This window comes from Chiroxiphia lanceolata, chromosome 2 (assembly GCF_009829145.1).
Source record: "Chiroxiphia lanceolata isolate bChiLan1 chromosome 2, bChiLan1.pri, whole genome shotgun sequence".
NCBI classification, from domain to species: domain Eukaryota; kingdom Metazoa; phylum Chordata; class Aves; order Passeriformes; family Pipridae; genus Chiroxiphia; species Chiroxiphia lanceolata.
The window spans coordinates 34,462,778-34,477,926 of NC_045638.1; the positions used below are offsets into that span (position 1 = coordinate 34,462,778).

Below are 15,149 nucleotides of genomic sequence, written 5' to 3' on the forward strand. Positions count from 1 at the left end.
AGTGGCTTTTAGCTGTCTCCTTCAATAAAGCATTCAAGGAATGCTTTGCTCCAGATCTCCTTTTGAGCTTGGCTCCATTGTTTCACTGCTGTGGGGAACACGCTGGAAATGTCCATCTCAAGACCTCTGAGGGTGATGCTGAAGAGCAGTTCTGTTCGCTCTCTGTTCCAGGGTCTTTGCCTGAAACCAGCCAGACTGAAGTAGCAAGCAAAGCCCCAGAACAGCAGTGCACTTCCCAGCTTCCCTCTGCAGCAGGGAAAAACAGAAAGAGGCTGAAATCTCGAGAGATGTGCTTGCAGGAACGTTTGCCATTCCTTTGTCCAGGAGGGCTACGCAGAAGATACTGGTGAGAGTTTTATGTCTTACGAGCTCCTTCACTTGTCCTAGTATTGACAGTTGGGGTCTATTTATCCACCTCTGCTTCTGTTTTTTTATAATACTTATGGGCAAAGGATGTGTGCCCCTCCTGTCTTTCTTATGGGCACTGTCCCAAGGACATGTTTCCTTAGTCCAATATCTACATTTGCTGCTTTAGCCTGCCACTGTCACAGGGCTTCCATGCCTTCTTGGACTAATATCGAGTGTACAGAGAAAAAGACAGGGAAGGAGGAAAGTCCCCTGTGCCACTTCTCTTGTCCTGATTAGAGGGGCTGTGGTGTTGGTTACTCCCTGGCTGTTTGCTGCAGGCAGATGATAAGTGTTTTCTGCATCTCTGGAAATGAAAGAGGATTCTTGTCTCTGCAGATCTGCTATTAACTATTGCATAACTGGTGGCTTCCTTTTAGAGAAGTGTCTGTCTGTGTGCAGCAGGCACACATGCCTAAGTGAAACCCCATGGAACTTGGATATGAGAAGTGTTGCAGAAATAGGGAGTCTGGAGTCTACTTCTGAACTCTGTAAAGCAATCAAAGAGCTCAGTTGCAATAGTTCCCTTTAATACAGGTAATTTATTGAGGTGTTAGGTGCCATTTCCTATATTGGTAGATTAAAAGGTGAGACATGAATCTCAGAAAGATGCATACTTTTCCAGGTTTTCAGGGACACTTGTGAAATGGACCTGGTGCATACAAGTAAAATAGAACAAAAATTTATTTAACGTGAAGGTAGCCCCTGTTTAAATCAAGCTTTTTTTTCTGAAATGCTTTATTGGAAATTCCTTAGAGCATAACCTGTTTCATACCTGGGAAATTCTGGGCCAGTAACTTTAGGCTACCTTACATGGATAGCAGCAGCAGAAGTATCTGCCTTAAACGCCCTTGTGCAATGTACAGCCTCTGTTATGAGCTTTCTCAAGACTTAGCTTTTTTTTGGTTTATCTTTTTTGTTTTCAGCAAAGATGAGATTAAGACAGAAGATGTCTCAGAGGACAGTCATGCAGGAGGCACAGCGGAAGATGTTGATGTTGATGTTGTTGGTGCAGATCAGGTAATTCTGGCTCAGGTTTTCCACTTGTAGTTGAGGTGGTGAATGTGAGGTCAGAGACTCCTGAGTAACCATCTAGCAGCAAATGGGGCTGCTCTTATGTGGTCCCTTTCAGGATGAGAAAAGGGGGATTCCACTCTTCCCTTTCCAGCTGTAGCTGTAGTTTCCTCCTTCACCTTAATCTGCATTTTAAGGCAATTCTTCTTGTAGCATCTAGACATCCTTAGGTACACTGAACGCCAGCTAGGATGCGTTAAGAGGAGAATCCTATTTCCTTTTTTGCCATACTGTGAAGCTTCCCAGTTAAGAGACATTTGCTGCAGTTGCTTCATGTTACCAACACATTGCAGAGATGGCACTGATGCGTGGCCCGCAGGGAATGTTTGCTTCAGAAATCATGTTTGCATTGTGCTCTTTGGATTGAAAGACTCAGAATGTGTCTGATCACTGGTCAGCCCTGGGCTCTCGCTGGAGTGTCCCATGTTTCTTGCCCTTTTCCAGTCAAGGCTGTTGGGCAGATTAAATTGTCCCCAAAGCAGCTGGGGATTTGAAGGGAAGCATGAGAACATTGTGGGCTTGGAGTGGCAGCCAGTGTAGCCGGGGGGTTGTCTTGTAGGCACTGATTGCCTTTGGGATCAAAGTTTGGCAGAGCTGCAGCTGTTTGCCTGGATCTCAGCTCAGCCCTGGAATGGATACTTGCAGCAGAGAAAGACTTTTAGGCCTTTGAGGCCGTGGAGTGCAAGGACTCAAATAGGACATTGTACAGCAGGGTCTTGCAGAGTGACTGTACAGAAAGGGGTGCAGTGGGGAAGACAGGCCATGAGTTTTCCTGTGCTGCAGCTACGCACAGCCTTTCTGTCCTCTAAAGGTTTACTGTGTCAGCCACTGCAGGAGCCTGAGTGGTTCCTTCAGGTTTTTCTCCTGTATTTTGCCCTGCTCTCTGCACTTCAGAATGCCACTAACTCAGTGTTTGGCAGATAGTTTTTTTGCAGTGAGTAAGGCACCCCCTTGATTTCCAGTGGCTCTGGTTATCTGGGATCTAACAGCCACAGTCAGACTTTGCATGATTTTTGACTTTTTAAATGAGTTTTTCCTGTAAAGTTGATCAGAGGGTTCCTTTTCATATGAGTGGTGGGCTTTTTTCTTTTGTTTTGTTTTTAAAGAGGACTAGAAGGAAAAAAGGGACTTCTACCTTTTCTGCAAGTCATATGTGTGTTAAAATGTAGATTGTTTGGACCACATACTTGGAGCAGCTCCTACTGATGATAGACAGTAGAAGAATTTAAATCCATGGAGCAAGACTGAAGCCATATATAAAATGCACTACTTATCCAGTGTGTGGCCTTTCCCTGTAGTGCCTTTTCTGGGCTCCTTGGGGTATAGAAATGCTTATTTCCTTTTGTGGAGGCTAAATATAGTTCTTTCCAAGAGCTGGCTCTATGGCCAAGCTGGCGGATGGTTAGATGCTACAATGTTATTCAGATTCCTTATGTGCTCTTACATGATGTCTTCTTTATAGTACAAGACTGATTTCTCTTTTCTTATGGTATAGGACAGTTAAGACACTGAGAGGATGAACAGAAGCGAAGAACACAGAATGTTTTTTTTCTGCAAATTGTTTAACTTGAAAACGTGGTTGTGAGGGCATCCACAGACAGCAGGAGACACGTATCAAGGTGAATCTCTGCAAGTGGGCATCCACCCAGAACCAGTTCGTAGCACTGCGGTTGATTTCTCCCTGTTGCTGGTTGTGGGCGTTACTCATGTGGCTGCTGCACTTCCAAGGCTGTGGGTGTTAGGAGCATCGTTACTCAGTTGCGTCCTGGTCCTTGATGCTGCCTTGGAAGAATTACCAACTGAAGGACTGGAATCAGGGTCTAGTCAAATTTTGAATCAAAGACTCTGTGAACTAGGTGAGACAAGTTTGTTCGAATCAGGGCAGGGGCAGAGTTCCGCTGGATGTGTTCTTTACCATTTGAGGTAACCAAGGTGGATATCTACTTGTTTCTTCTTACCTGATGCTGGGAAGAAAGGAGCCTGGCCCATTTGTGAACACTGTGACCTGTTGGGTGACGGCAAGTGCCATTTCCTGCCTGTAAAATGGAAAACCTGGATCAAATCATCTGAAAGTATTTCTAAATTCCATTGCTTAGAGAGATGTGGTTAGTGGTCTGTGGGCATCAGGACATGTTCCCAGGAGACTTGCATCAAGGCTTCTAAGTAACAAAGAAAGAAACAGCAGACCAGCTGACTGAGTACTTTCCTCTGGAGGAAATCCCTTGTACACAGCGATCATGTGGTATTTACTTGGAAAATGTAAAGCCTGGAAAGACAATGTAAATAGACTGTAAATAATTACGAGTAGGGTTTTTTCATTAAGAGTTTGCAAATGATCTTCACTCAAGAGTGTTCAGAGGCAGTAGGCAGGGGAGTGGTGGGTGCTTTCACTGACACTTGGGCGCTGCTCCATGGAATTGTATATTGCAGTAATGCTATCAGCTTTTATATATATATATATTTTGGATTGTAACTGTGTAAAATAAACTACAGAACTACTGCTATCCATTAGTACTGAATGTGCAAGTGATACGCCCACACTATGTCTGGAGGAAAGAAGAGCAGCAATGCCTGCTGGCCTTCCTGTTTGTTCTGTTATTCAACAGGCTGAGAAGGGAGTTCCTATAAACATGGAAGTGAAAGCCACGACTGTCTCCCAGGTATTGGGTACTTTGAATTGGCAACAGTAAACCCATGTTTCCTTTTGCGTAGTTGGGGATGCAGTGGGCTAATGCAAGGGGTGAGGTAGCACTCCTAAGATAATGCAGTTCTTAGTTGCCCTGTGACTTGGTTAGTAACTCCCCATACCTGGACTATGGTAGTGATGTTTCCCTAATCCATCTAGATTTGTGGATTTAGGCCTAAGCGTGCACCAGGTAGGCAGAATACAGCTTGACTAAGAAAACAGGTATCCCTGGGATCACATCAAGCATACAGCTGCTTTAATTCTTGTATGAGAATTACCCTACTGGGGAAAGGTACAGTAATCGTTATAGTTCATGTAAGAAAAGGCACTTCCACAGTAACAACACAATTTGCTCTTCTTAGGAAAGAAGGGAGTTGGTTATCACAAGTATAATAGAGAGCAGGATTTAACAGGCACTTCATTAAACACAAAGTGGCAGCAACAGCTACAGGCTCTGCAGGAGAGATCGACCCTGCACCATAGCTCTGTGTAACAGAGAAATGTCACTGTGTGCTGAGAAAGCCTGTGGCTGTTCATTGCCCATTTACAAACCCTGTTTTTAGGAAGGGTTTCAGGTAGGAAAAAGCAGCAGGCCACCACCTCTTGCACTGCAACAGATGTTCAGGATTGTTTAGAAAAGGTGGTTGCTCATCCTTTCCCACAGCACCTTAGGGGAACAGAGCTTAATATAAATGCTCTGTGTATCTTTACTGTTTAAAAGCTCCAAACCATGGGCAAAAGGTATCCAACTAACTGTGGAGAAATTTGACATTGGTGAGTCTCTATTAAAACTGGAATAATCAACCCCAATTATCTTTTTTTTTAAAGAATCCTTTGAATGGTATTAAAATGACTGGAGTTTTCCTCAGTAAGGTTCCCCAACACTTTAGCAATGGGTTTCATTACTTAAGATACACAGGTGTGTAGGTCTGTACAGGAGATGGTGTGGGGAGTCGTGCGGAACGGATTTCTCTGCACCACTCCCAGCTGCTCAGCAATACTCTCCTTTGGATGAAGAAAAACCTGCTAGAGGCTGATTGCTCTGAATATGCAGCTTGTTGTCATTACCAACCCAGACTGCATACCTATGTAACCCATCCTATTGTGAGTTGTTCTTTAGTAGTAAGACGTTACTGTGTGCAGTATGTAACATTTAGAAGTGTTACATTACATGTAGGAAAATCTTTATTTGAAAATACAAACATGTTTTTTAAACATTTTAAAGATCTACACTGCAACCAAAAAAATAACTTACATCTTTTTGTACATTTTTTTCCCCCAACAAAATCTGTTTAACATTTAAGAGTGAGGCAACACTTTCATGCTGCTGTGACACTGATGAATTCACGGAATGTGTCAATAGCAAACAAGCGAAGGGGGGGGACAGACAAAAGCATTGAATGCCCACAACAAATTAGTGCACATCACTTATCAAGTAACATTTATACAAAGGATTTTTTAAAAAAATTGGTTCCTTCTACATGAATTAACACACCCATTTTGGATCAAGTATGAACACTAAAACAGACTTCATTGTTAAATAAGCTTTTTATGATTAACATCAATGAAAAGACTGAAGTTTAAAAGGGCAAGCAAAATTAAATTTGGGGCAAACAAGGACTACACAGAAGAAAAGCAACTTGTCTTGGGCATTTGCTTTCCTTGTATACTACTAATATGGTCGGCCTGTCAAACAAAACTCTGCTTGTAAATGAGCACTGAATTGTGCACTCATTGTCATGTCTCTTCCTTGCCAAGGCATAAAACCACTAGGGCTGTCTCTGAGTGTAAGCGCATTGCAGGCCAGGTATAAATTGTCTCCTTACCTCCCAAACCAGGACAGAAATACCTGTTCACAGGCAGGACGGAGATGGTCAGTGCACCACACGTCAACTTTGAGAGAATTATACAGTTCTCTAAAAAACAGTAGATTACTTTTCTCTAAAGTCAAATATTGTTATTCTTCCAAAAAGGAATTATGCAACATCTGTAAATAAATATTTTAATCTATTTTAAAAACTATAAACTATTGAATAAATACAAAAATTTTCATCATACCATACAAATATGCTTCTTTTACTTAGAAGGTAGTGTAGTGATTAAATATTTTTAGCACAAAACTAAGCTGACTTCCAGGAAACAAACCCCACTGAAACGTATTGGTGTGTAGCAGACCTGCTGCAGACTGTCCTTCTTTTCTGCAAGTGTTGACCATAAGTAACCTCTACTCAAAATCCTCTTCATAGTCATATTCATCCAAGTCTACATCAGCCAGATGGGAAGGCATTTCGAAAAATGGTCTTTTCTCCATTTGATACTTTAGGACATTGGCCTTCTGATGGTCTACAGGATTCAGTTCTGCTTCATACCTAGCAGCAGACACAAAAAAGGAATTGAAAGAGTCTATCTATGCCAGGGAGCACCTAAAAGTTGGAACACTAACAAGGCATCTGCGAGAAGAATGTATTTTCCAATATTACATATTAACAGTAAAGAAACACGTAAGCAGAAGCAGCACTAGGGTTCTGTAATAATTACATCAATTTAAGCTGCATCATATGCAGAACTTCCCTGTGCCATACACAGCTTTACTGAGGGGATTCAAAGCACACACTGCTCTATGGACTATGCATAGGTTAGAAACAAGACTAAGTATTTGCCAGAAACCCCTCAAGTGTCAAGAAAGCTGAAATGAGGCTCAATTATGAAGAACAAACTACAGCAGTTGATATGACAAAAGAGACAGAATACGGAATTGAGAGTCTTCTTAAAATTTGTGTGAGTGCTGGGAAGCAATAGCAACCATGTTTTTAAGCAGATGCTGGAAAGCAAAAGACAACTGTTTAATCAGAAACTACTGATAACCACCTGCTGGTGATGCAAATGCAAAGATGGATAACTAACTCAAGTCAGTGAATGCTGATATTTAAAAAAGATTAGCTTCAACACTTTTTATGTGGGATCAATCTGTAATTCATATCCTTTAAAAAAATAAGTTCTGTGGAGATTTATAGTGTCAGATTAAAGAACTGACCATTTCCTGGGTTAGGGTGACTCAGGTTCATGCATGTCTTCCCAGGCACTACTGAATCTCATCTCGACACCTGATTATTTCCCTCTACTTAACACGACTATGCAGAGAATGACCTTTAAATACTGCAGTATGTGTTATTTAAACATAGTTTATAAAGGCATTACGTGCTGATTAGGAGAAGTGTTATTTCAGAGAAAGACATAGGGCAAAGAATACTAAGAATCCACTATGAACACTAAAATAGAGCAGCACCTTGGGTTCCTCCCATAAGTTCACTGCTGATTTAAACAGAGAACAAAAGCCATCCGAAGGTTTACTTCACCAAGTAACACATTTAAAAACTAGGGTTTGGAAAAAGAGATGCATATTCTACCATAACAACAGTTTTGGCTCACACACCTGTACTTGACAGTCTCCTACACCGTTAATTGCATATTTTTGAGAAGGGTTTGTTTTTTTCTTTTAGAGAGGATTCATACCAACCCTTGTGCTACACTCTTACCCATCATTCCATTGGTCACTTGCCGCCTCTTCTGCTACCAAGATATCGTACTCTTCAGCAGCATACTTCTCCCAGTCAGAGACCTCTGGACTTTCACCTTCACCATCCTAAACAATCACATTGCAAGTTATACAAAAAAGTATTAACTGCTAAGCACATAGCTATGAAGACTTTTAAAGCTTCATACTCACCCGCAACATAGAAAACTGATCCTTCTGTTCATGGTCAAGGTATTTTTCAATGTTGAAAAAAGTATCAAAGAACACATTTGTCAACTTACATCGCTTTAAATCATGCAGGGTAATTTTTCCTGTAAAAAATATTATGATATAATTAAAGATAAAATAGTTGGAGCTAAAATTATCGTTTTCCAAAGAGGAGGAATGTTATTCAGAAGCTAAGTCATCATTACTCAATCATCATTGCTCGAGAACATTTGTCACTGATGCTCAATGCAATGGGAGAGAAGTGAATAGATGAAATACACATCTAGAGATGTGTCCTTCAAAGTGGACAGAACTTTTAAATGTTTCAGGTTTGTTCCTTGCTTTGGCTATCATCACACTGTCCTTTGGTATGTTGGAGTGAGGTGCAGTCTACCTCACTTACCTATTAAAAGTCATTTAAGGTAACTGTTTAAGCTTCCTCAAGAGATAGAAGTCTCCAGTGAGCTAGCAATTCCTTCCCAAGGAGTGCCTGGATAGCAGGTAGGAATCTCCTATGGCAGTGGCCCTTTTCCTTTCCTGACTTGAACAGACAAATGTATGACACAGACGACAGTGTGTGACTATGCTTCCTACAGATGAATTTTTCATAGAGACAAGGTTGCCACACTTGTCCAGCCTGATCAATATTTACTGCTTGAGAGGAAAGCTAAATGCTCAGAGGTGTTTTGTTTGATTTTTATAGAGTGATACTTTAAAGACTCAAATCAATGGATCTGTTAAGCATTAGAAATATTTGTCATGTTGCTCAGAAATGTTACCCTAATTCAAAGCTGAATATTAAGCTTCTGCAGAAAGGCTGAAAAATATGAAATATACAGGGGAAGACAGATGACTATCCTTAAAACTCCCCTTTATTGATTCACCTGGAATACAGATAATTTTCCATTGTTAGTCAAATAGGAACTAACTGAAGATGTTATAGAAGAGTTCAATAAAAGCCAGACTTGGAACAATATTTTCTCAGCATACTGTCCCAGCTTCTAATAAAGTGTAACTCAAGGACATCACAGGGAAGCAAAAGCCAAATCCCATTTGGAAATGGTTGCCACACTTGCATCTGTTGTGAAGTGCCTCAGTATATTCTGGCTTAGAGCTGGTGCTCCAGAACGACACAAATCCCCCATGGCACCTGTGCAGTATCTGTCAGACCCACACAGATGTCTCATGCATTGGGCCATCTCAAGTGGCAGCAACTCTCCACAACCAAGCAAATGATTTGAGTCCTAGTTATATAAGCTCCCAATTTAAGTTAGACTCCTATATTTGGTTCATTTATTTGCTCTCCAGTTTCTGTTTATTGCAGTGGGAGCTCAGACACTCAACACTCACGCAGATCCCTTCCACTGTCCCTCCAACACCAAGAAAAAGAGTGAAATTGAAGGAATTAATTCAGGTCTCTATAAGCATCCTGTAGCAAACCACATTTTAGCCTTAACTTTACGAAAGTATCATCTCTTGTTTCAAATCTACCAGGTGAAACATTATTTTTTGCTGATAGTTTTTTTATTAGGAAAGCAGAAGAATTTTTTCTTAATCCACCTTTTAAACATCATATCAGTTTTAATATATAAAAAAGTCACTGTTGGCTTTCATTTTTGTTGCCCTAAATAACTCATCTTGGTTGTGTTCCATAGCCCTCTTTTGTCATCCTCATGACACAAAGGAGATACATCAATCTTGTTTCATTTGAAATGCAGAACACATTATTGGAAGTGTCTGTCTTTCAGAAGCATAACGTACAGGACTGGAAGGGAACTACTACAGAGCTTGGGAGGTGGTTGTAAGCAACCATATAACATAAATGTGCTTTTCAGAGCTTGTCTCACTTCATTTTAAATGCTCCCCAGCCCCCATGCACTATACAATGTTGGTCTAAGACTTCATTCCACTGATATCAAGGACTGAGCTTCCAGATGAATCACACTTCATATTTCTTTTTCATTTACAATTTTTTATCTGCCTTTAGAAATGTGTTTTCACATAGCAAATCCATTTTAACTTGGTTTAAATAAGAATATGAAGATTTAAGTTCTAGTTTTGAGCCATTTCAATTCCCTTAGCATGCAGAAAATCACATCTCAATAAAAGACAACTGTTTCTTGCATAAAGTGTAAACTGAAGTTTCATCAGTAAAAGCTCATACAATGTCAAATGCAGGAGAGGAGAACAGAGCTCTATGAAGGTTCAAATGGACATAGAAAGTAGCCAAAAATTCAGAACAGTTTATTATTCACTTAATTTTAAGCCCTTTGTCAAGAATTTCCTAAGGGCAGCTTGGGCTTCTCATGTAAAATAAGTTAATACTGATCTACAGGGACAAACACTGTTTAAAAACTGTTCCTTCTGAAGAAATCTCAATTAAATGAGTGCTGGAACAGGCGAGAGAACGGGTGAACAGTCAAGAGCTTTTCTTGAGAGCATCACCTCAGTTAGACAGTGACAAGATTTCACTTAAGACTAAATGTGGCTACAAGCCCAAAGTAAAAGCCTACAAGGAATTTTAAAGCAGCATGTTAAATTTTAGTATTGAAAGAATGCCTGCCTGCTGCTGGAAGACCGATCAATTAATAAGCTCTAACAGACTTTAGTGAAAAAACAACCTCAAGGCACATTATTTGTATGACCAACTCAGTGCTCTTACAGGTGCACTAACTCCTAAACCCAGAGAAACAGAAGATACAGATGGAGAAGGATTTTCTTACCTTCATGTTGTGGCTTTACAAGATCCAGCATCTGGCATAAACAGTCTTCAAATGGCAAAGGTTCTATGGCCATGTTATCTAATTTTTGGCACTGTTCTTCATAAAAATACTCCAATTCATACATAGACAAAGCACCATCCCCATCAAGATCCATGCAGCGGAACCAGTATTCAATGCTGAAATTCAGTAATAGCAGAGAGTTGTTTATACAAACTTACTACAGAATTTCAAGAATTCATGTTGCCTCTTTTAAAGGCAAAACTAGACTTAAGACTACATTCCATAATGCCATAGAAAGTCATTAAACACCACCTACTGTGGTAAAAGTTTCTGGTATTTGCCATCAAGTATTGCATTTGAAAACACATTAGTTAACTGTGTGAAGGAGAAGACTAAAACACATGGTTTTATATCAAAAAAATAAAAATCAAGGGAGCCAATGAAAAATTGAACTATGCATCAAAACTTCAGTATTTTGGTTTTTTCCCATATTGAACAAGCCATTGAACATGTTGTTCAACATGTCACATTATAGGTTTCTTATCAATATCATACAGCTAATACTAGCTGCACAGTTTCCCAAAGTCACTGGCATCATGAAACAACTGCAATTTCCTTTATGTATGACCCTGTCTATAAGTAGGCCACACACAGCTTACGGAACAATAACATTGAATTAGCCTCACAGAAGTCATGAAAATAGCAACAACAGGAGACACCAATAAATAAGAATGATGCAATGAACTGGGCCAGTTTTCCACTCATGTTTTTATAGTTTAGCTTCTTCCATCAGAGTTCCAGCTGTGCATCAATGGTCCCCATCTAAGGACTGGAAAAGCAATAAAGTCAGTCTTTGTTTCTGTTAAAACATAAACTTATTCTTACCTAGTTGGTGTTTTCTTGTCCTCTTCAGATATCAAAAACCAGACAAAATCAGCGTAGCTAATCTTCCCATCTTTTTGTGCTTTTCTACCTCTTGAAGGCCAATGAGGAAAGAGAAAATTTATTTTAGAACACCTAGTTTTCACTAATCAAAAGTAAGGATTATTTTCCTTGCTGCTATTAACTATGAACTCCTAAACAACACAGTGTTCGTAAGGTAACTTGTCACAGACTACACTGATCATTCAGGATAAGGAGCTTGCGTGCTCTGTTCTATTTCTAATGCAATGGTAAAGAGGAGGGAAGCAGCTGGAAAGGAAAGTAGCATGTTGTCCTACAAGGACTTTCTCCCTGGGCAGCAAAGCCACTGCTTAACAGAAGATATATCTCAATTAATTTTTAATGATATATTATATACCAGTACATATGCTTCTTAGAATTTCTATTCAGGTAGAAGTGATGAGAACTTAAAGCTTTACAGAACTCCAGTAGCTAAAAGTTTTGGAATGGAAATGAAAATGAAATAGAAACATTCAGGAAGTAAGTGTCCATGACAAGAACATAACTGTCTGTTTCTACTCACATAACACAGAACACAGCAACTAAATAAGTTCTGAAGACACATAGTCAACCCTGTCTAGTAAAAAGTCAGGCAGTTCGTAGATATATTACATTTCAATCCTAAATTTTTTTGTTTTATTTTCAAGATGTCTAAGAAAATATGGTATATGTTTTTGTCTTGCCCAAAAAACTCATATAAAGGAGTAAGCTCTAGACATATGCCTGTCAAGTGTCATTTCACTCATTTCAGCTTTTGTTATTTCTGTTTATCAGTTGGTTTCTAACTGCAGATACCATGCTAGCAATATGTTTCAAAAATGAATAAAATGCCATTAATACACAAGAGGAAGTCAATCCAAAGGGGAAAAAAATGCAAATTAACTCAACCGGAGGCATTTTTGTAAATTTATTGATGCAATAAGCATTTATTTTACAAGTAGTACTTAAAAGCCCAGTTCCCTTTTAACATTTTACAGGTTTGAGGGATGGAAAAACAATGATGCCAACATTTCTTCCCTTCCTCATTCCCAGCCCTGCTAAATCACACAATATCCAGGGTAAAGAAAGGGGAGTGAAGAACTTGGAGCGTGCCAAAGGTTCCAAGAGCACTTTAGTACTACTGGAGTTTAAATTAATTAATAATAAATCTTGAAATTCACTGCTCCATTGCAAGGGGAAGGCATTTTTTTCTCTGGGAATATCATACAATTTAACAACCAAATATTAAATTGGATTTAGATCAGCATACAAAGTAAGTACCTTGTTACTGCCCCTGAGAAGATCCGCTCTATCATCCTATTTGAAATTGCTGTGAAAAAAGGTTTAAAACAGTGTCAACTCAATACAAATTATTTTTGCTCTGTATTGTCTAGTAGAAGAGTTTACTGGAACCCTTTGTATATACACATCTGTGAGAAAGCTCATTAATCCCTTTGAGTCCTTTTGGAGAGAATCACTTAACACAAAGTCTCCAAAGCAAAGCCAGAACCAACCCGCTTGGAAATCAGATTCTATACACAAATAGTAGTGTACTAAAAGTAATAAAATTGGCTGATTAATAAGACAGCATTTACCAGTTCTTTAACAAGTAAATCAAGTTTTCCAGTGACATTAAGTTTTACATGACCTTGGCAAAGAGCCAAAATGGAATTGGCACGATCATACATACTAAACATATCTAACTGATTCTGCCAGGGATCTATTTCTGACATGGTTCTGATCCATGCTTATATTTTGAAGCCATTTCAGGGATTTTAGAGACATGTCTTAACTGAGCACTACCTCTGTAAAGGACATTTAATTTATCCTTAAGAATTTGTGGATGGTACTCAAAGCAGCACATGATACTATTCTCATAGAAGAAAAATTACTTCTCATTATTCTAGCTCTGAAATAAATTTTCAGCACTGTAGAAATACTGATAATTAAAGCAGGTGGTTAACAATTCAGATAACTGATCTGTTTTATGTACTTATGGTGATGCCATCACCACATCTTTGTACTTCACTAGTCCCTGCTTAATATTTATCCCCAGAACCGTAGGACAGCAAATTTGTTTCACACATATATGCTGCTGCTTCTTACCTACTTTCGAAATAATGAAGTTTTCAACCTTCTCAACAACAGCTACATACTTACATGTAAGAAAATATTGAAGTGTTTCATCTAGTGTAATTTTAGTCCAGCAACAGTACAAAAGGGAGAGATTGATGTAACCAGATTATCTAATTTTGACAGGCAAAAAGACTAAAGTTAAGTTATCAGACCCATTTTATAGTCTTTTGTCTGGTTCTCACTAAGCAGCCGCTGTTAACTTTCAACCAAAATTCCATGGTTTAAAGGATGCAAAAGTAAGTTGCAAGTGGCATTATATCAGTTGTGCTTTCTTTCTGTAGTGTGCTAAGTAGAACACCCACTCAGATGAAAGCAGGTTTCCTTCCTGATTGTCCTAAAGCATAGCCAAACTTCAGTAGGCAAATTTTTGTGTTTATTCTTTTTGGATTTTTTTATGGGACAATATTCCATAATCACTCTGTGCTTAAGTAACCTTTCCAGCCCTGAAGGAAACACTATTGAGATGACCATGGACAGAAAGCATCTAGAAAACCCTCAGCAGTTCCATATAAGCTACGAGAATATTTAAAATAGTGCAAGACTACAGAATCACAGTCACTGCATATTATAAATGCAGGAAATGTAAACCTGCTAACTAGTGCTACATAGTATTAAAACAAAATGTACTGCAGCTAAGTTAGCAAAACTTTAAAATAAGCCAAGTACCTGAATGTATGTTTGCCTTTTCTACTCTTTTCATACCTTGCCATAAAAGCCACTGTACTTGAATAATATCAGTATAATTGATAGTTTCTAAGATAACAACACAAAATTGCCAAATGCAACCATTTATAATACACCAATACTTAAATGATATTTCCTCTACTTCTTTGCCAAGATCAGAATTAAAATTCAGAATTTTCCTCAAATCTGGTATTGGTAGATGCAAAGCAGCATCACAGAGATGACTTGTCCTGCTTTATTTCACTGAATCAGCAGGATCAGCTATACCAACACCAACAGACTCATGAACACCAGCCTTGGCATTTAACCACTTCCTCAGCTGAAAGTTTACAGGTCATTTAATACATGTAAACAAAGGTGCTTCATTTGTCATACCATGATCATTATGTCGAGCTAAATCCTTCCGATCAATATAGAGGTCATGGTCTGTATCCAGCTCCCAAAATTTGCAATAGATAACATAAAAATGTTCATATGAGAAGTACTCTGTCAGCTGGTTAATATCAGCTTCCTCTTCCAATAATGCCACATTCTATTATCAGAGGGATAAACAGAACACATTAAAGAGTTTGTAAGATGTTTTGAATGATCTGAGTTCTCATAACCAAGTTAATATCTAATGCTATTTCGGTAGAACAATTTTTATCTTCAGGGACAATGAACACTGTACAGCATGATAGCAAAGACTGAACACACACATAGTAGAAAACTAATGCATTCACAGAAGAATGAGTATATCAGCCTAATTTCTGCTAAACGCATTTGCATGTATACACCT

General features: G+C 39.0%; 2 protein-coding genes across 5 annotated transcripts in view; one reads left to right on the top strand and one right to left on the bottom strand.

The window, feature by feature from the left end:
• LOC116783474 (cohesin subunit SA-2-like) overlaps positions 1–3,985 on the top strand; it is a 57,855-nt gene extending 53,870 nt beyond the window's left edge. For both annotated transcript variants that reach the window (XM_032681052.1, XM_032681051.1), the window contains 3 exons: positions 172–346; positions 1,332–1,425; positions 2,975–3,985. In XM_032681052.1, coding sequence (XP_032536943.1) covers positions 172–346; positions 1,332–1,425; positions 2,975–2,983 — 278 coding nt within the window. In that variant the 3' untranslated portion in view covers positions 2,984–3,985. The remainder of the gene's footprint in view (positions 1–171; positions 347–1,331; positions 1,426–2,974) is intronic.
• A 1,342-nt stretch (positions 3,986–5,327) lies between these two features.
• PPP2R3B (protein phosphatase 2 regulatory subunit B''beta) overlaps positions 5,328–15,149 on the bottom strand; it is a 48,469-nt gene continuing 38,647 nt past the window's right edge. For all 3 annotated transcript variants that reach the window (XM_032681054.1, XM_032681055.1, XM_032681056.1), the window contains 7 exons: positions 14,747–14,903; positions 12,833–12,881; positions 11,516–11,605; positions 10,631–10,806; positions 7,893–8,011; positions 7,702–7,808; positions 5,328–6,534 (listed from right to left, as the gene is read on the bottom strand). In XM_032681054.1, the coding sequence (XP_032536945.1) occupies positions 6,390–6,534; positions 7,702–7,808; positions 7,893–8,011; positions 10,631–10,806; positions 11,516–11,605; positions 12,833–12,881; positions 14,747–14,903 (843 nt within the window). In that variant the 3' untranslated portion in view covers positions 5,328–6,389. The remainder of the gene's footprint in view (positions 6,535–7,701; positions 7,809–7,892; positions 8,012–10,630; positions 10,807–11,515; positions 11,606–12,832; positions 12,882–14,746; positions 14,904–15,149) is intronic.